The sequence below is a fragment of the Macaca thibetana genome, chromosome 3 (assembly GCF_024542745.1).
Source record: "Macaca thibetana thibetana isolate TM-01 chromosome 3, ASM2454274v1, whole genome shotgun sequence".
Lineage (NCBI taxonomy): Eukaryota > Metazoa > Chordata > Mammalia > Primates > Cercopithecidae > Macaca > Macaca thibetana.
Window position 1 is genome coordinate 127,700,319 of NC_065580.1, and position 21,757 is coordinate 127,722,075.

Consider the following 21,757-nt stretch of genomic DNA (forward strand, 5'->3'; position numbering starts at 1 on the left):
TGCCCATGCCAGGCTCACTCCCATCCATATAATCCTTTCTGGCAGGGTCTCCCATCACCAGACAACTGGAAAATGTGCCCAGGATGGAGGCAACACCCTGTGCCATCGGGTGGTGATGGGGATGAGTATCCACTTTTGGGTGTCCATTCAAGGCCTGTCTCTGAAATCTCATAAGCCCCTGTCTCCTGGACTCTCTTATCCACATCTTTTACTTGAAAAAGCCAAAGGCACTCAGCTGCCTCTCCCCAGCTCTCTCCCCTCTTCCTAGCTGGCCTCCAAAAACATGAAGCACCCCCTTGTTAACTCTGTGGTGAGATTTTAACAAGTCACAATGTTATGTGGTCCCTAGCCCCACCATTTCCCAAATCCACTCAGCCCAGCTCTTCCAGGCCTTTACTCTGATTTCGCTTATAGAGGCATTTCAGGGACTGTTGCCACAGGAGGAAAGGGCTGGGAGAGAAAGGCCCCTTGCTCTTTTGATGTGGAGGCCTCCAGCTGGGAGGGAGGAGCTCTTCCCTCTGACTCCCTGGAGCTCCTCCCCATCACAGGGACACTGCCTTTTTGCAGCTTTAGCGTCATCTGGGCTCTCTGTGTTTTCTTCTCGAGGGTGGCCAACTTGGGTGTCTTCATATGCCAGGGTCAAGGACAAGGTCAGTGCTACTATGCTCCCTTCATCCAGTTATGCCCAGTTACACTGACCTGGTACCCTGGATAGCTGGTGTGAGTAAGCTGGTCCAGTGCTCCTGCCACCTCCAGTAAGCTCTGATTCTAGATTCACTCCCTGCTCCAACACTCACTGTGTGTGGAACCTTGGGCATGCAGCCAGGCCTCCCTGAGACTGTTTCTTAACTTGAAAGTATGATGGGAACCACACCTACCTCACTGGGCCTCCTGAGGACTCAGTTATACGTAGCTGTCACCATTGTTCTCATCATCATCCCTCTCGGGAAGAGCCAGGCACAAGCACTCTCAAATTTCTTTTCTCCTTTGAAGCTCATCATTACCCTGTGAGGCTCATCATCCCTACCTTTTTTAGATAAGAAAACAGAGGCCCAAAGAGGGCAGTGACTTGCCCGGGGCCCTACAGAAGATGTCGGCCTCTCCCCGCACCTGGAGGCCCTGTCCTAGCTGACTTTACCCCACAGCCCAGCACTATCCCTGACTAGGATCCGATCTTGGTTCACTATGCTTTTTTAGGTCCTTAGGCAGGCTCAGCTTTGGTGGGAAAGAGGGTGTTTTGGGAGGCCTGGGCGAGTGGCCCCTCTAACCAATCTGCCAGGCCCTCAACTCTCAGTCTCACTGAGCCACTCCATTAATTGGAAGCAGATCCAAAATTGCTTCACAGACTGAAGGTGATAATTGTCTGCAACCAGCTGGTGCAGCTGCATCTCCTGGAGGAGTCTGATCTCCTGCAGCTAAAGGGAAAAACAGGATGCTGAGACAGGGCCTGCAGCATACACATAACTATAATTCAGAATGTAATATATACACACACACGTAAATATAATCAGAAAGTGATATAATCTTATATGCAAGGTTAAATACAAATGTCTCTCAGGCAGGGCCAGGACCCCAGCACAGGGAGGAATCTGCCTGAAAAAGGTGCAGGCAAAAACCTGTCACTCCTGCCTCGTTCAGCCCAGTGTCTGATTACATTTTCTGTCACTCAGGGTTTAAATGGGTGGGGCCTGGAGCCCTAGCCAATCAGTGGTGCTAGCGTGAAATTGTCCAATCAGGTGCGCAGCTACAGACGAAGAGGCGGCCTCTTCAATATGGCGGGGCCTTTGTCTCCTAGCTCCCGGGCTCTGAGCCCAGTTCCCGTCTCCACTGTTCCATCTTCTCCGCTCCTGGAGCTCCTCGGTGACTCTACCATAGCTTCTGTTATCCCGTGATCTGCAGGTACTGGGAGATCCATAGGGAGGACGGCGGAACATCCGGAGGCTGGGAAATGGTGAGAGCGTGGAGTGGGTGTCCAGAGAATGGGGAAGAGGGTGTTTGAATCCGGCCGGAACCGGCTCGGTTGTATCTCGGCCTTCTCGCGGTCGGCTCTGGAGTCTTCAGCCCCGAGTCCCCGCGGGCACAGCTCAGTCCTCATTTCCCTCCATCGCAGATGAGGGGCTGAGCCAGCAGCCAAAACCGTACGTTTTGTTTTTTCCATAAGCTCGAATTTCTCCCCAGTTCAGGGCCCTTTCTGGGCAGCTCTGTGCCGCAACCTCGAGTCTCCCTCCTCCAGATTGTGCGGGGATGATGGGAGCGTCATAAGACGAGAATCCTCATTTAGGGTCTGGAGTTCCTCCGTGGAAGAAGCAGTGGGCCTTGGGGTCCCTAGTCCCTTCTTTCTCCTTTTAAAAATAAAATTGTGGCCCCTTTTTTTTTCCCGAGACAGTGCCTCACTGTGTTGCCCAGGCTAAAGTGCATTTCTTCTCACTGCCGCTTCCACGTCTCGGGCTCAGCTGATCCACTCACCCCAGTCCTCCAAGTAGCTAGGACTAGACGGGTGCGCCACCATGCCTGTTTTTTGTTGTTGTTGTTGTTGTTGTTGTTGTTGTTTTGTAGAGACGGGCTTTTGCCATGTTGCTCAGGCTGGTCTCGAACTCCTGAGCTCAGGTCTCAGGTGATCCGCCCGCCTCGGGCCACCTAAAGCGCCGGGATTACATACATGAGCCACCGCCCTAGCCTAAATTTGAGGCAACTTTAGGATATAGTTTGGGTGTGTTTTCCAGCCCAAATCTCCTGTTTAAATGTAATCCCCCATGTTGGAGGTGGGGCCTGGTGGAAGGATTATGGGCGCGGATTTCTCATGAATAGTTTAGCACCATTCCTCTTGGTATTGTCCTCCCAATAGTGAGTGAGTTCCCTGAAGTTCATCATTTAAAAGTGTACAGCACCCCACCTTGTCTCCTTTTCAAGCTCTTGCTTCACCTTCCTCCGTGATTTTAAGCTTCCTGGGTGGGGCCTCCCCAGAAGCAGACGCTGGTGTTATGCTTTCTATACAGCCTGTGGAACCATGAGCTAGTTAACCCTCTTGTAGGTTACCCAGTCTGAGGTATTTACAGTAATGCCGGAAGCGATTAATACAAACAGTTTATTTGCACAAACAGCAATTTATGAATCAGAGAACAGCCAGCTATGATTTGTTGTTTGGGTGCTCAAAGGAGGGTCTTGGAACAAAAGGCTTCTTTTTTTTTTTTTTTTTTTTTTTTTTTTTTTAAGAGGTATGAGGAAGCAAACCAGATACAATATTTGATTGGTTCCAGTTATGTATTGCATTTGAAGCCCTCCGGTGGAAATGTCCTGGTTATGTAATTAGCTTTTTCTTGGCAGCTTGTGGTTGGTTAAGCCTAAGGTTTTTTTGTTGTTTTTTTGTTTTTCCTCAAAGTTAGTAATTTACAAAAAATTCCTTTGACGTAGTTAGGTTTCCTTAGGCAGAATCCCAGGGCGCCATGGCCACTTCAGCCTAATTGCTAGCTGTGTAATTATTTTAATGCTCCACAGGGTCGTTGGTTTTCTCTGCATTTTTCAAATGTTTGGCAAGCAGGGTCTCAAATCTAAAACTGTTCTCCCAGCCTAACTGTTCTAGGGACTGTAGAAAATTCTACATTTCCAATTTCTTTCCCACATTCCCAAATGCCAACTATCCCTCTCCAAATCTCATTATGAACTATCAGTTCTTTATTTAATTTTAAAACTGATGTGGCATTTTAGTTGTTTTTTTTTGTTTAACAGAGCCGTGGGTGGCTCTTTTTAATATATTCGTCTGTTTGTGAATATTTCACAGGACAGAAAAGCAAAGAGTAATCACCTGACACTCTGCGCATCTCCTCTCATCTTCTCTAGGCACCCGCGCCTTCCCAGAATGTCTTTGGAAAACTTTGCAGGGTCGTGTGTCCTCAACCACTCTCCTGTATTTTCCTGGTTCCAAGTATTACAACTTGTTGGGGATGATCCAAGACACCCACAAGGACCATGTCTCTTGGAGTGTTTAGCAAACACTAGCCCCTGGGTCATCTCCTTTCACAGAAGAGCCGGAGGTATTGGGTGGAGCCTCTCAGGGGAGCAGCTGGATGCCCTAGTGCTGAGGACAGTTTCCTGATTTACCCTTCCTCTAAAAAGCTAACCGCTTTAACATTAAGATTTTTTTCCCTCTCAACCCTAGTTTTCTTTTCTTGCAGACACGCTGGTGGTCAACCAGTCAGGTGCTGGTATTGAGGGGAAAAGGCGCAGACGCATCTTGCCCTCTGGTTTCTCTCAGGCTTGTGAAGGAGAATAACTGTCCCAAAGTACAGGAAAGATCCACCCTAGTGAGGGAGTGTATAAATTTGCAAAGCAAAATACACATCCGCCACACAGGGGGCAAGTGCAGTGTCTTTTGGGAGAGTAATGATGAAATACTTTAGTGAGCAGAATGGGGGTGGGGAGAATCTCTCAAGTAATTGACACATGAGTCTAATACATCTGTGTTCCAGTCAGCACTACTTCCCCCCGTGTTTGTCGCCTTGAATGTATATGTTCACTCACTTCAACTTCAGTTTTTCATTAATTGTATAATGGATTTTATCGTTAGAGCTTGAAAGATTTAAAAAAATGTTTTCCAAGAGAAAAGAGGTGGATTTAGAAAAAAATAGTTTGTATTCCATTGGTTAAAAATTCTCATTTACCTTTTATATTTCGCACAGTGAGCGTGGTAAGATTCTGAGGTCTGTTCTATTTAGTATGATTTCAAACAGAATCCCAGGGCTTAGCTTTGGGAATGCTACCTGGGAAAAGACATAGAGGAAATGTCTCTCATGATGCCTGCAGAAAAATAAATACATATCTACAAGAAAATGTAGTAGATTAACACATAAATTACAAAACATTCATGAAAACATCAGTTTCTGTCTTGTGCACAGTGGAGAATTTGTGACAGTGGCCAACTCATTTTTTAAAAAAATTTCTGCTTCATAGGAAGTATTTATGTGTACACAATAAAAGTACTTCCTACCATACATACATATCTTTGCTCAGGTTATATATATAATATAAAGCAATATGATTGTCTAGTATAATCGTAGCCAGTGAATCTGTAGTTTTTTTTTTTTTTTTTGAGCTGCAATGGATGTAACAGTTTTATCAGTAATTTTTTCTAAGCTTATAAAAATATTTTTAATCATATGTTCGTGGGAGGTGACAACCTCACCAAGGCAAAAACATTTTTTCCAATAAAATGAATGAAGCTGTTTTTTGAAAGCCAGGCAGATAATTAGCAGATTTTTTTCAAATAGAATCTTAATCTAAAACAGATTGGTGGCCATGCCTGTGGAAAAGTTAGAGAGAATTTGTCCAGTGCTGGGTTTTTTCAGAGCTATGTATAGAGAGAGCAGTGACCAGATATTTTAAAAGACATTACCCTTCAATTTAGTGGCACAGGTACTGGCCAAGAAAATCTGAAAGGGTTCCTTCCAACAAATTTGGAGTAAATCTTTTTCTTCATAAAAAGAGAAAATCAAATTTTATTTTTATATTATTAATATTAAAGCTAATTTTAGGAAAGCATTATAAACAGATGTATTCAATCTCAATCAGCTTTGACCGTACAAGATAAGATTTCTATAAACCTTTTATAACCCCTTAAAATTTTATTTTTCTCTTTCTTTCTCCAGTTTTCCATCTCCATTAAGTTTACCTCATTTTCTTTATCTTTTTTCTTTCAATTTTACATATTTTTTAAATAACCTCTAAACTCAGCAAAATTGCATTTTCTTTAAGAAAAACCACATCACGTCTGTTTCTAAAATATTTTTTCATAAAGAAACACATTTTATTTTCTTTGTACTCTGTATGTAAAGTTGTTTCTCTCCTTAACAATAGTTTTAGTTATTATATCTTAGGCAGAATTTTAATTTTTAATAATCTTAATTTATAGTGAAAGCCTGAGAAGTAAGCAATTTTAACTATTAGTCATGTACTAAAATTTTATAAGTATATATTTTATACTTTTTAGAAACATAGGATTTTAAATGGAAACATTTTTATTGTGGAATAAGACATACTAACAGATTTTAAACTTATATTTAAAAATTAGTTTAATTTTTAACTAATGAGCTGAGATCCGGCCACTGCACTCCAGCCTGGGCAACAGAGTGAGACTCCGCCTCAAAAAAAAAAAAAAAATAGTATCTTAGCATTTTATTACTTGGGGATAATTTAGATGTTTAATGAATAGCCATCATTTAATGTAACTTAACAACAGTCTGCGAGTGTAGTTTCCATAGATTTGAGACACTGAACACATTACAAAACAATTAGTATTGTAAGTTTATAAACTTTTGTCCCATTTACATGTTTTACTTATTCTTAACAATTATTTTTGTAAAATTTCATGAAACAGACTAATCTACTCATCTAAAGTTAAACTTCCTATTATCCATTTTTATATTACCATGTTGGGCAAGTATCATAAAAGCAATAAACTTAAAGTTAAATATATACATATTTTGCTGAGAAGTCAGAAGACATTGTTTTTTATTAAACCAACAATATTAAACTAGTCATGTTTACCAAAAGATTTACTCAGTTCACATATTCTTGAAAAATATTGGGCTTATTTTTTAATTCATGAGCAGTTATCTTTAAGTTAATTCAGTACCATGTAGATAATATACAAAGACATTTATAGACATATATATACATGTAGACACAACATATAACTTACTCATGTTTCTGTCTAAAAGCCCCAGAGAGGGAGTTCATTGTAAAAGGTAGTAGAGCTTCAGACCTCAAAAGAACCTGTTTACCCACAACTCTGGGGGCTTCATGAAGAAAAACAGAGGTACCCTGCCAAAAAGGAGAAGCCTATGGTGCTTTATCTGTGCTCTTCAAGGGGTCTCAGGCTGCTAGAAGTTTCCTTTAGTTGTCCTCTATAGTGACAAAAGGTTTTAAGTGGAACATAAGATACATAGAAGGAAATGGAAGAATTAATTCCAGAGGAGACAGTTTGAGAAGATTTTGTTTTCCAAAAAGCCAGTAAGGTTCATTATTCTTGGCAAAAATCACATCGGCAAGAGAAGAAACAAGCACATAGAGATACTAGTTTAGGGAGAGAGAAATTTAGTTAACTAAAGACCTTATATGGGAAAACCGTAGGCCTCAAATACGCGTGTGTATGTGTGTATATGTGTGTGTGTGTGTACATATACATATATATAGCCTGACTGTCAATTTTAAATAAATGGACTTTTGACTGTAGAGCATTTAATTTTTTAAAATTATTCTCCTGCCTCAGCCTCCCAAGCAGCTGGGATTACAGGTGCCCGCCACCACGCCTGGCTAATTTTTTGTATTTTTAGTAGAGGCGGGGTTTTACCATGTTGGCCAGGCTGGTCTCAAACTCCTGACCTCGTGATCCGCCTGCCTTGGCCTCCCAAAGTGCTGGGATTGCAGGTGTGAGCCACCGTGCTCAGACAAAAACATTTCTTTACTTGTCTTTTTCTTTCTAAAATTTACATCAAGAAGGAATTTTGGAGATGGGGCATTTTTGTTTCCTGGAGGACTAGGGTAATCACTATTCAAAGCTGTTTCTCTTTGAAATTTTTCAGTAAATAGTTTTCTTTTTTCCAAACCACAGTATATGGTTTTATTTAGTTCCAGAGAGAAGACTAAACAAACAAAACAACAAAAGTTTCTATTACACTCTAAATATAAACTGAAATTTTAAATTTTAAATTAAAGGCATACCTGAACTGGTGACTAAAAACCAACACAAACATTCATGAGGCCAAATCCAAGAAATCCTGTATGACTATAAAACTTCAAAATAACAAAAAAATTGTAGCTCTTCTATAATCAAAACTTATCCTAAGAACAGCTTACTGCAAATGGGTTGAAATCTATATTTTCAGGCCACATTTTTTAGTATCTCAGCTTCTCAGCTTACCATCTACCTGCAAAGGCCAGACACAAGATCTTAAGAAATGGTTGGTAAAACAGGAGAACGAAAGCTGTCTATGGGAGTAGACAAGTTTGCAAATGTGGACTCCAGAAGGTCAAGAACAAAAATCAAATAATAAAAACAAATACATTAGTAATTAATTATTATGTATGTAATGTTTTTGCCTAAGCTAGAGATAATTCATTGAGAAATAAAATTTTGAGATTTGGTCTAAAAATACTTGTTTTTTTTTTTTTTTTTTTTTTTTTCTAATTTGATCTCAGCTGGAATGCTGTTTTGCTAATTCTCTGGATGTTAACATTTCAAATCCATAGTAAGATTTACATCTCCGAGAGACTGAGAAAAGACTGGAGAAAGTTAAAATATGTATTGTAAATCCTGCAGCAAAGTCAAACAGGCAGTTTGAACATGTAAAAGGTTTTTTTTTTTATTTTGAGGAAGTGAAAGAGCCCTCTTAAAATGTACTTTGAAATCTCTTATTAGAATTTAGCCAGGCAAAACAGAAAGAAGGCCTTTCATTAAATTTCATTCTAAAACCTGCCTTTTCCAATTTCACATGGAAATATATTAATTTAGAAATGTCAAAAGACCTTCATTTTTCTCATTGCATTTTGGGGTCATCTGAAGTCATGTTGGTCCATTTACCTAGGCATTTGCAAGGTGAAGCTCCACAAGTGTTATACATAAGTTCAGCTTATGTTTCTAAGGGATGTTACCTAGAACGAAAAGCATGGTTTTGATGATCAGTTTTCCATAATTTAGAAACTTTTCAAAGGTAATCATGGCCAGAGCAGTGTGCCAGTTCTAAGTGTGCTGTTTATGAGCATCACTCCTCCAGGTGTCACCCAAGAGTTGCTGATTATAGTGCTGGGTGAGCAATGCTTATGTTTACCTTCCAGCTTAGTTAAAAGTTTCTGCAGGTGTTTTTCTTTTGGAAAGACCCTGTGAGACTGGTACACATCGTTGAAAATCATCCTAACACCTCTACGAAGTCTCAAGTTGCCTAGAGCACCCAAATGAGTCAGATAAAGAAATTGCCTTTTCTCTTTGGGATGAGAGAATTCACTCCCATGCACCTTTTGGTTTGAAGGTTCCAAAAAGTCAAGTTCAAATTAGAAGCAATAGAAAACAGCTGTGTTTTTAAAAGCATGTTACCTAATTTAGAACAAAAGAAGTAAAACCACCAGGGCTAGACTGCCAATATTATGACCCAGATTTTCTATCTTGAGACAGAAGCAGAGAAAGCAGTTAAAAAAATTGAAATTAAAAATCTAACTTTAATCAAAAATGGAAATTTTTTTTCTAGAAAGTGAGGGTTGAAAAGAACAGCTCAAGCAAAGTCTTGACCTCACGAAATAGTAGGGAAATCTGAAATCAGGAGTATTCATCCCTTACACTCAGTGAGGTACTGGGAGCTGGAAGAATACAAGGGCTTCTCATTGGCTAGTTTCTGAGTTCAAGAGGGATGTTGGATGGTTGGGGATGTCCCTCTGAATCCTGCTCACAGCACCACAAATGTCAATCTAAAGGAAGAAGCAGGGGCAAAAAAATAAAATTTTAAAGAATTTACTTGAGCCAAGGTGTGGACAGCTGCCTGGAAGACTCAGATGCATGTTACCTAAGATATGAACTTTGGCCTTTTAAATACGGTTTATAAAGTAAAAAGCAGAATAAATAGTTGGCCATTGTCAAGAATTCTTGTTAGTTTGCAGAAATAACATTGATTAATGATAAGCTATATGTTGTTGAACTACCGTCTATGAATTATGGCAGAATAGTTAGGTTAATTTATAGCTACTCATGCCGTCAATAAGTCTAGATTTCACATAGCAAGTAGCTTCAAGAAGTAATTGTTTAGCTTAAGGATGTAGATGGGGAGTGATATGGTTTGGCTGTATCCCCACCCACATCTCATCTTGAATTCCCGCATGTTATAGGAGAGACCTGGTGGGAGTAATTGAATCATGGGGGCAAGTCTTTCCCTTGCTGTTCTCCAGATAGTGAATACGTCTCATATCTGATGGTTTTTTATAAACAGGAGTTCCCCTGCACAAGTTCTTGGTTTTTTTTGTTTTGTTTTGTTTTTTGTTTTTGTTTTTTTGCCTGTTGCCATCCACATAAGATATGACTTGTTCCTTCTTGCCTTCCACCATAATTGTGAGGCCTCCTCAGCCAGATGCCCAGGCAGAAATTTGCTGCAGGGGTGTGGCCCTCATGGAGAACCTCTGCTAGAGCAGTGCGGAAGGGAAGCCTAGTGGAGCTGTGAGAAGAGAGGCACCATCCTCCAGACCCCAGAATGGTAGATCCACTGACAGCTTGCACCGTGCACCTGGAAAAGCTGCAGACCTCAATGCTAGCCCATGAAAGCAGCCAGGAGGGGGGCTATACCCTGCAAAGCCACAGGGTGGAGATGCCCAAGGCCACTGAAGCTCACCTCTTATATCAGTGTGACCTGGATGTGAGACATGAAGTCAAAGGTGATAATTTTGGAGCTTTAAGATTTGACTGCCCTGCTGGATTTTGGACTTGCATGGGACCTGTAGCCCTTTTGTTTGGCCAATTTCTCCCTTTTGGAGTGGTTGTATTTACCCGGTGCCTTTACCCGCATTGTATCTAGGAAGTAACTAACTTGCTTTTTGATTTTACAGGCTCATAGACAGAAAGGACTTGCCTTGTCTTGGATGAGACTTTGAACTGTGGACTTTTGAGTTAATGCTGAAATGAGTTGAGACTCTGGAGACTGTTGGTAAAGCATGATAGATTATGAAATGTGAAGATACGAGATTTGGGAGGGGCGAGAGACAGAATGATATGGTTTGGCTGTGTCCCCACCCAAATTTCATCTGGAATTCCCACATGTTGTAGGAGGGACCCTGTAGGAGTTAATTGAATCATGGGGGCAAGTATTTCCCATGCTGTTCTCTTGATAACGAATAAGTCTCATGAGATCCGATAGTTTTTAAAGAGAAGTTCCCTTGCACACATTTTTTTGTTTCGCCTGCCGCCCTCCACGTAAGATGTGACTTGTTCCTCCTTGCATTTTGCCATGATCGTGAGGTCTTCCCAGCCATGTGGAACTGTAAGTCCAATTAAACCTTTTTCTTTTGTAAATTGCCCAGTCTCAGGTGTGTCTTCATCAGCAGCATGAAAACAGACTAATACAGGGAGCGGGCGGGACATGACTGCTTCCTCATTTTTATGCCTCTGGGCCTAATAATTTAGAGGTTGCTCACATGAATCAGATAAAAAAGTTATATCTAATTTCTCATTGTTAATAGATTATGTGTATCCAGCACAGGGGTGGAAGCAATAGGGGGAGAAGGCTGTCCTGGAACACACACCTGGGCATAAATACATGAGCTGCCAAGCTTTGTGGAGGAGGCACAGATGTACAGCAGGATTTAGTATATGCAGAGACTCTCTCAGTAAGTAGCTGTTTTGGTCTGTTTTGGACTTGCAAGGAAAACCATGCCCTGGATGCAAAGGTAGCCTTCCCTCAATGCTCACCCATGTCTGAAAGCACACCTCAGTTTCTGGTTGGTCTATGCAGTGAGAGAAAAACTCATCTTCAGGTTTGTCTTCAAAAGGAGAGAAAGACAAGATTGCTTAGAACTTCAGGACTTCAACTTGCTGGGGTAGATAGAGACCAATATATGTTTCTTACTGCAATCACATTCTCACACTGACACAGCCCTTGATAATATGCTATGACCAAGGCTCCATACAGGCACACAGAGGTCTTTCTTCTTCTACATTAAAAGCTGCTGAATGTTCTGATAAGATGGTGGCATGAGGCTATTTACCCTGTGCCCTATAAATAAACATAGCTGCTCTGTCTGTTATTTTGCTATGACAAGTAAAGTCACAGGGAATAACCTCAGAAATATTTCTTTAACGTTTGTAAAGCTCTGTTGCATGATATAGTCACAGAACTGAGTTTGCAGGGTTCAAAGTTAATGCTTAGGTATTTTGTATATTCTCTTCTAATTGGATTGCACAAGAGTGTTTTTTACAACATCACTGAATATTGTGGAATTTTTCCAACTGAGAGGTAAAAATAGGTATCTCTCTGTAGTCTTAGTGTACATTTCTATTTCTATATTATTTTCAAATTTATGAGCCAACTGCCTTTATTCATCAACTTTTTGTCTATTATGTTAAATACCTAAAATTGTGTTAAAATCGATGTCTCTAGGATGTTACAAAAATTTTTAGCTTATTTTTGTGTCTTTTAAACTCTTTTAAGGTTGTACTTTTATGTTTTACATACCTCTTTAAAATTTTCTCCTAGATGTATTTATTGTAGCTTTGGTAATGCCATCTTTCCCCCCTCATTATATTTGTTAAATTTTCATTGGTTTTCTATATTAAAATTATCAAAAATAATATTGTAAAATATGCATAACATAAAATATATCATTTTAAGCCATTATTAAGTGTACATAGGCTGGGCGTGGTGGCTCATGCCTGTAATCCCAACACTTTGGGAGGCCCAGACGAGTGGATCACCAGGTCAGGAGTTTGAGACCAGCCTGGCCAATATGGTAAAACCCTATCTCTACTAAAAACTACAAAAAAATTAGCCAGGCATGGTGTCACATGCCTGTAATCCCAGCTACTCAGGAGGCTGAGGCAGGAGAATCTCTTGAACCTGGGAGGCGAAGGTTGCAGTGAGCCGAGATTGCACCACTGCACTCCAGCCTGGGTGACAAAGTAAGACTGTCTCAAAAAAAAAAAAAAAAAGTGTACATAAAGTGACAATAAAGTACGTTCACACTGTTTTGCAACCATAACCACCACTCATGTTCATAGTTCTTTTTGTCTTGCAAAGTTAAAACTCAATGTTAATCCCAGTCTCCACTGTTAAAACCACTGTTCTACTTTCCTTCTCTATGAATTCTACCATTCTCAATAAATTATGTAAGTGGAGTCATACAGTATTTGTTCCTTTGGAATTGGCTTGTTTCAGTTAGCATAATGTCCTCAAGGTTCAGCATGTGTAAAATTTATTTTCCTCTTTAAGGATTAATATTTCATTGCATGTAAGTAACGCATTTTGTTTTTCCATTGCTGAAGATGTGGGCTGCTTCCAGCTTATGGCCATTGTGAATAGTGCTGCCATAAACACAAGCATATAAATATTTCTTCAATCCCCTGCTTTTAATTCTTTTGGATATATATTTAGTAATGAAATAGCTGGATCATATAATTCTATGTTCTAAACGTAGAAGAACGTACATTTTATGTTTGTTTGTTCGTTTTTCAAGAAATGTCCACATTGTTTTTTATAGTGACTACACCATTTTACATTTGCACCAGGAGTTAAAAATCATTCTAATTTCTCCCTCTTCTTTTTACCGCTTGTTCTTTTAGGGATTATGCTGTTATTTTTCGTATGATAGCCATTCTCATGTGTATGAAGTGGTATCTCAATATGATAGAACATTGATTTTTATATTTATTTTATAAACAGGTTTATTTTTTATGCTGCCACTATGCTAAATCTTGGTATTTGTTGAATCGCTTGGGTTTCTAGGTATAGTGTATCATCTACAAATAGAAATCGTGTTTTTATTTTTTTCCTTTGGGAATCATGTTTGATAAGGCCAGGCACTGTTCTAGGAAGTGTTAAGATAGTAACTCGTGACATCAAAATACAGTATGAACAGGAGTGAAGATATAGACATTTCTAAAATTACGGCTGAGAATGTGACAAAAGACGTCTAATAGAGAAGAAAGTTGGCTTTAAAAAGGGCCTGAAACTTAAATTCCCACAATTAAAAAGTCAACTTTTATAAGTTACACAGACTCTTTGTGTCTCACAGCTTTCATTTGTGAAATAGAAATAATAATAATTACAGATTATTTATTTTATTGTTGAGTATGTTAAGAGACAGAAGTAATATCCTGACTTGAAAATTAAAATATTTATTAGTGTAATTAACTGAAATAACAGTAATAAGAATATGTCAGTTATTGGAATAGTTTAGATAATAGTTTAGTAGGACCATCAACATTTTAATTCTATAAAAAATGTACATCTTTCTGTTTACTCTTTACAAAACTGCTTAGTCACTCTCTATTACTTATTAAAACTTCCTAATTCTTAGTAAGGCCTTTCTAGGGCCACCTAAAATAAACAAACAAAAAAATACTATTCATAATAGCAAAGACATGGAATTAACCCAAATCGCTTTCAAAAGTAGACTGGATCAAGAAAATGTGGTAGATATATACCATGGAATACTATGCAGGCATAAGAAGGAAAAAGATCATGTCCTTGACAGGGACATGGATAGAGCTGGAAGCTGCTATTCTCAGCAAACTAACACAGGAACAGAAAACCAAACACTGCATCCTCTCATACTAATAAGTGGAAGTGAACGATGAGAACTTGGACACATTGGGGGAACAACATACCGTGGGGCCTGTCAGGGGGTGGGGAGAGAGTCAGGAAGAACAGCTAATGGGTGCTGAGCTTAGTACCTGGATGATAGAGGTTGATCTGGGCAGCAAGGCACCATGACACACAGGTATGTAACAAACCTGCACATCCTGCATATGTACCCCAGAACTTAAAAGTTTGTTTATTTGTGTATTTATGTATGTATGTATTTATTTATTTATTTTGAGACAGAGTCTCGCTTTGTTGCCCAGGCTAAAGTGCAGTGGCGCGATCTCGGCTCACTGCAAGCTCCGCCTCCCGGGTTCACGCCATTCTCCTGCCTCAGCCTCCCGAGTAGCTGGGACTACAGGCGCCCGCCACCATGCCCGGCTAATTTATTTTTTGTATTTTTAGTAGAGACGGGGTTTCACAGTGGTCTCGATCTCCTGTCCTCGTGATCCGCCCGCCTCAGCCTCCCAAAGTGCTGGGATTACAAGCGTGAGCCACCATGCCCGGCCAAAAGTTGATTTTTTTAAAAAAGTAAGAAAATAAATACCTAAAAGCAGGGGTATTTGTGGTACAAAAATTCATGGTAAACACACCCAAACTATTTGAAAACAACATAATCTTATCTGTTAATGCAATTATGTTCTGCTTTGTTACTTATATATTATAAAATATAGATTCACGGCATCATTGCCAAAGTCTTCCATCTATTCCTACCACATATCCATTGTTGCTGATTTGTTCTTTTTTTTTTAATTCGTTCATTTTCCAACAAAACTGGGATAAATATATATCTTCATGCTCATGCTATAATAATTTCTGACAATATGCCCTGAGTTACTCAAAAGGAAATGGAGTTGTTTTGCTGATGTTTTTGACACTTGGGTCCATCATCTACAACAAATAACATAAGAGGAGCCAAGGACACATGTGTGCCTGTGAGTCACTCAGCATGTGTCAGGCAGGCCCTGGGCTGAAGGGAGGCTCCAGGTGTCTCAGAAAAGGGAGGTTCTGTTCTACTGCACACAGACTGTCACACTGTAAATTGTTCTGTGATTCCATGTTTCCCCCAAGATCAACAGGAACTGAGGACCCATAGGAAATGAGTTATGAGAGCAGATTCCTTCTCCCATTTAGCTACCAGTATGAGATTCTGCCCCCCCCCCCCCCCGGGACACATGCACACTATGTAATAATGTGCTCACACACCTCTTAGGACAAATCTCCATGCTCACAAATTGCATCTAAATTTTCTTTGCCCTAGAGTTTTCAGCCAAATACAGGTGCCTAGAGGACTTTAGACTTATCCCTGTCCCCAGATCCTAAATCTGTGGCTATGATCTGCTCCATCCAGTCAACTGGGCTTCTGAGTCACCTGATCACAGTCCCTTCTACCTGCATAGACACAGAAATAAGCCAGAGCCTAACTGTTTCTGAGTCACTATCTGTAACACATATTAGTCTTTCCCCTAACTCAGGACTGTCCCCTGCCCATAGGTCCTGTGAAACTAAATAATTCAAAATTTAAGCTGTTTGATACTCTAAATTATTCCGGGCCTTAAAGGAATGTAAATACAAGATCTGGGTAATGTGACAGGCAGCTGTAACAAGGCAGCTGTCACCTTTGTTTTTTCTGTTTATGGATTACACTTACTTCTACATCTGCATTCTTTTGTCAGGTGTTGTAAATGGCTGAAGTGCCCCATGGAAGACCTCTTTCCCCTTCACCATTGACTTTTATTGTAGATTAACCTCCCTCTTACCTGTGGCTATTGCACTGTCTTAAGATGAAATGTTAAAATACACTCTTAGGTTGAAAAGGAAAGAAAAACCAGTTGTAAAAAAAAAAAGTTGGAAAAATACACTGTAACCGATTAATTTTTTACAAATCTTAAACCAGGCTTGTATAGAAAACTTTGTCATCTTGTTCAATTTCTTTGTTTTTGCCTGTAGAAATAAGAACTTGACTTTCAGCTATGAAGCACTCATCTCGTTTCACTAGAGCTATTGTCTCCTGGGTGACTGTTTCTAACTTTTCACTTGAATAAACTCTAAGATTGGATTTTGAGGCTTTGTTGATTATTCAGATTATTTCACATTAACAGTTCTTCATAGCATCTTTCTTCTGCCTTTACTTCCTGACTAAACCCTCTTTCATGTGAAAAATTATACCCAATACCACTCCTCGGGTGCCTGATTCAGATGCCTACTGGAAATCAGATGTCCATGAATTCAAGGTCATGGCCTTAGACTTGGCTGTTGTAAGGGCAAATACAAATTAGAAATACCAGACTTAATTATCCAAGTTGAAGATAAGGCATTTTGCTCTCCTTTTAAAACATTAATTTTAGAAAAATTTTATATGTAAATTTATTTTGTCTATTAAATATATGTACATCATTTAAATAGGTAAATAGGACTTTGTCAGTCTTTAAACTTAGAAATGTCTTTCTGTAGGATCTGGAAACCATTGTATTGAAATGTAAATGGTTTACCTTTCTGTCGGACGGTAGGTAAATTCATAAAATATTATGAAGTCAAGGAAAGCTTATTTTGCTTTTGAATATAGCCAATTTAAATTTTCATTGAATATACCCAGTATACATATAGGCTTCTCAATTGCCCAGTTAATTTAGGATGAACTATATATGACAAATTATGCTGTTAAGTCTTCTACTTAGACTAAATATGGTGATTTTTATTTCTGCTTTTGTAATCTCAGCAGATTGCCTATGATGGATGTCACATTGTGGTTTAATTATGTAAAAATAAATAATTTCTTTGTCTTCTACCATTTTAGAGTATCTCTGAGGTTGGAGATAATTTTGTTTTTAATTATGTTTCCCAAACACTGTACAGAATTACCAGACAGGATATAAACACAGGAGGTATTCACAAGGCTTTAGTTCAGAGAGGCTTTTCTCTCTTTGGCTTGCCCCAAAATCTGCAGGCAGAGTATTTATCTGCGTATTTTTAATACACAGTCCCTTCCAGAGCAGTTCAGCCAGATTTGTAGAAAAATAGCTTCACAGCACAGCAATCAACCATTCCAGCTCCATCTTTCAATGCACTTGGCACCTTCAGACCTGAAAGTAATCTCAACACCATGGGACCCTGAATCTCAAATCGTTAGCCAATGGGCTAATGTTTTGTAAATTTTACCTTTTCAGAAAATTATAACTTTTCATTATGTTTCTTTTGATTTTTTGGTTTTATATTCATTTATGTCTGCTATAGTTTTTACTGTTTTCTTCTAATTTTGGGTTTGGTTTGCTCTTGTCTAGTTCTGTATGATACATCATTAGTTTATTTGGAGATTTTTTTAACTGTTTTGATGTAGGCACTTACTGCTATAAACCTTCTTAGTACTTCTTTCATTGTATTCATAGTTTTGTTACGTTTTCATTTTCATTTGTTTCAAGAACATTTTAAATTTTTTTCTTAATTTCCTTATTGGCCCACTAGTCACTCAGGAGCATATTTTAATTTCTCTGTTTGTATAGTTTCCAAAGTTTTTTCTGTTAGTGATTATGAGTTTTATTCTATTATTGTCAGAGAAAATACTTGATATAATCACATTTTGGGGGGAGATTATTTTAAGAGTTATTTTGTGACCTAACTCATGGTCTATCCTTGAGAATAATTCAGGGACTGAAGTGTAGCATTTGTATTCTGTAGCTTTTTGATGAAATGCTTTGTAAATGTCTTTTAGGTCTATTTGGTTCACAGTATAGATTAAGTTCAATGTTTATTTGTTGATTTTACTATCTGGATGATCTATCTCCTGCTGAAAGTGAGTTGTCGAAGTCTCTGTTGTATTGGGGTTGATCTCTCTCTCTTTAGCTCTAATATTTGCTTCATGTATCTGAGTTCTCCAGTGTTAGGTGCATATAAATTTGCAGTTGTTGTATTCTCTTGCTGAATTAGCCACTTTATTATAATAACTCTCGTTGTCTCTTTTTATAGTTTTTGTCTTGAAGTCTGTTTTATTTAACATAGCTATTCCTCTTTTTTGGTTTCCATTTGCATGGAATGTCTTTTTCTGTCCCTTTATTTTCAGTCTTTCTGTGCCTTCATAGGTGAAGTGTATGTCTTGTAAGAAACAAAGTGTCAGGTCTTGGGTTTTTTTGTTTGTTTGTTTTAACCCATTTGGCCAATTTGTGTCTTTTGATTGGGGAGTTAATTTATATTCAGTGTTGTTATTAATAAATAAAGACACCTGCCATTCTGTTATCTGATTTCTTGTTGTTTTGTGTTCTTTTCTGTCTACTTTTCGCTCTCCCATTCATCCTGTCTTTCTTTTAGTAAAGGTGATTCTTTCTAGTGGTATGTTTTAATTTTTTGATTTTATGTATGCATGTCTATTACAGGTTTTTTTTATTTGAGGTTACCATGAGGCTTGCAGATAACATCTTACAACCCATTATTTTAAACTGATGGCAACTTAACACTTACTGTAAAAATGAACAAACAAGAAAGCAAAGAGAAAACTAATAAAAACTACAGTTTATCTCCCAACTTTTTAACATTTTATTGTTTGTATTTATATCTTATACTGTCTATGTCTTAAACTTGTTGTGGTTAGTATGTTTAATAACTATAAATGCCTCAAAAGTAGAAATATGAGTTATGGCCTTGAGGTAGAGAGTTATTATTTTTAATAATTACAAGTAGTTATAGACTAATCTTTCAGTCTTCTCAAAATATGAGTAGTTTACACACCACATTTATAGTGCTAGAAAATTTTGTCTTTGTCTGTGTCCTTCATATACCAGTGAGTTTTGTACCAGACGTTTTCTTATTGATCATTAATGTCCTGTTTGTTTAGATTGAAGAACTACCTTTAGCATTTTTTGTGGGACAGGTCTGGGGGTGTTAAAATCTCAGCTTGTTTGTCTTTTTTTTTTTTTTTTTTTTTTTAATGGTAGAAGGATATTTTTGCTGGATGTATTCTAGGATGAAAGTTCTGGCCTGTAAGATTTCCACTGAAGAGTCCACTGTCAAACATATTGGTGCTTGTTTGAATGTTGTTTGTTTCTTTTCTCTTGCTGCTTTTAGAATCCTTTATCTTTGACCTTTGAGAGTTTTATTAAAGATCTTCAGGTCGTCATACTTAAGTGAATTGTGGTTGGTATTCTATAACCTTCTTGTACTTGAATACTAATACTTTTTTTTTTTTTTTTAGGTATGGGAAGTTCTTCTTATCCGTTTGAATAAACTTTCTACCCAGAACTTTTTCTCTACCTCCTCTTTAAGGCCGTATTTCTTAGTGTTGCCCTCTTGAGGCTTTTTTTTTTTTTTGTCTCATCTGACTGTATCTTTTCAAATAACATGTGTTCAGACTTACTAATTCTTTCTTCTGCTTGGTCAATTCTGCTGTTGAGAGACTCTAATGCATTCTTCAATGTCATTTGAATTTTCGGCACCATAATTTTTGCTAGATTCTTCAAAATGATTTTAATTTATCAAATTTATTGGATCAGATTCTGAATTTTTGTTGTTGTTGTTGTTATTTTGAATTTTGCTGAGCTTTTTTGAATTTCCTGTCTGAAAGGTTACATATCTCTCTCTCTTAGGATTTGTACACTAGTGCCTTATTTAGCTCATTTAATGAGGTTGTGTTTTCCTGAATAGTCTTTGTGGATGTTCATTGATGTCTGGGCATTCTGGGCTTTTTAATACCTGTCCTTCTTAGAAAGGCTTTCCAAGTATTCAAAGGGAATTGAGTGTTGTAATCTAAGTCTTTGATCATTGCAGTCATATCTGCATTAGGGGACACCCCAACCTGAATAACATGGTGATGCTTGCAGACTTGTAGAGGTACCACTTTGGTGGTCATAGGTAAGATCCAAGAGAGTCTGTGGGTTACCAGGCAGACTCTTTTTCTATTTTTTTACATTCTGCCAAATAAATGGAATCTTTCTCTGTCTCCATGCTGAGCTGCCTGGAGCTGGGATGGGTGTAACACAAGCACCCCTGTGGTCACCATCACTAAGACTACACTAAGTCAGACCCAAAGCCAGCAAAGGACTGGCTCTCACATAAGGCCCACAGTGACCACTACCTAGCTACTGCAGATATTCACTCAAGACCCAGTTTCTCTTCAGGAGGTGGTGAATCCAGCCAGTCTCATGTCCTTTCCCTCAGGGCAGTGAGCTCTGTTACCCACCCTGGGCTGGGGAGAGCAAAATGCCATTTGGTAGCAAGAACATGGAGTCAGAAACCTTAGGAATCTACTTGGTGCCCTATTCTGCTGTGGCTTTGCTGGCACTGAGGCTATGAGACAACATCCTTTCTATTCTTTTCTCTCCTTTCTCAAGCATAAGAAACCACTCCCCATGACCACCAGCACCCAGAGCCAACAGCAAGTACTTCCAGGCTACTGCTGATATCCAGTGAAGACCTAAGGGATCTTCAGTCAGCTTGTGGTGAACTCTGCCCGGCCTGTTTCTTTGGCTTCAGGGAAGTGAGTTTTTTTCTGGCCTAGGGTAGTTCCAGAAATGTCATCCAGGGGCCAAGGCCCGAAATCAGAGACTTCAGGAGCTGTCTTGTTACAGCCACCCTACTATGGCCGAGCTGGTAATCAAGCTTCAAGACAAAGTCTCTTCTTCTTCCCTCTCTTTTCCTCAAGCAGGAGTCTCTCCACATGGCGGCCACAGCTTGGATTGCACTGCACTGGGTCTCACCCCCTGAAGGGATGCAGCAAGTACTACCTGGTTACTGCTGATGTTTATTCGTGGCCCAAGGGCTCTTTAGTCAGCAGGTGATGAATCTGCCAGAACTGGTATCTTCCCTTCAAGGCAGTGTGTTCTCTTCTGGCCCAGGCTATGTCTAGAACTGTCACTCAGAAACTAAGTCCTAGAATGGGGGCCTCAGGGCTTTTTCTGGTGATGTATTCTACTATGGCTGAGATGATGTCCCAGTTGCAGGACAAAGTGTTTTTTACTCTTCTCTCCCCTTTCCTCAAGTAGAAAGAAAGATTTTCTCCTGGAGCTGTGAACTGCACTGCCTATACCTGGGGTAACGGTAATGCAGGCACTTTCTTGGCCATCCCAGTTGACATCTCACAAGGTCACATGCACTTCGAGTTTTATGGCTCTGAGCCTAGCAAAGCACCCAGTGGCTCTTAGACTGCCTTTCAAGTTTATTTAGAACCCCAGAGTGCTTTAGCCCATGGTGGTGGGGCTACCTGAAACTCAGGTTTTGATTACTGAAATGGACAATTCCTCTCTGACTAGGGCTAGTCTGAGTGCTCCCTCTGTAGGCTCTAGCTGAATTCTGCCCCATGCTGCTTTCTGCTGTGACAGGCAGCACTGAGTTTTACTGCAAACTCTCACAATCACTGCACTCTCCCTTCTGTAAGCACATGGATTTTCTCTCTGCCAAGCTGCACTGCCAGGGAATGGAGGAGGGCTGCTGTTGGCAATTAATGGCTT

At 39.3% G+C, this 21,757-nt stretch overlaps 1 protein-coding gene across 1 annotated transcript in view; it reads left to right on the plus strand.

Moving 5' to 3' along the window:
• Window positions 1-1,675: 1,675 nt before the first annotated feature.
• ZNF736 (zinc finger protein 736) overlaps window positions 1,676-21,757 on the plus strand; it is a 51,019-nt gene continuing 30,937 nt past the window's right edge. Inside the window, exon 1 of the mRNA XM_050783502.1 lies at window positions 1,676-1,951. Within this exon, the coding sequence (XP_050639459.1) occupies window positions 1,949-1,951 (3 nt within the window). The 5' untranslated portion in view covers window positions 1,676-1,948. The remainder of the gene's footprint in view (window positions 1,952-21,757) is intronic.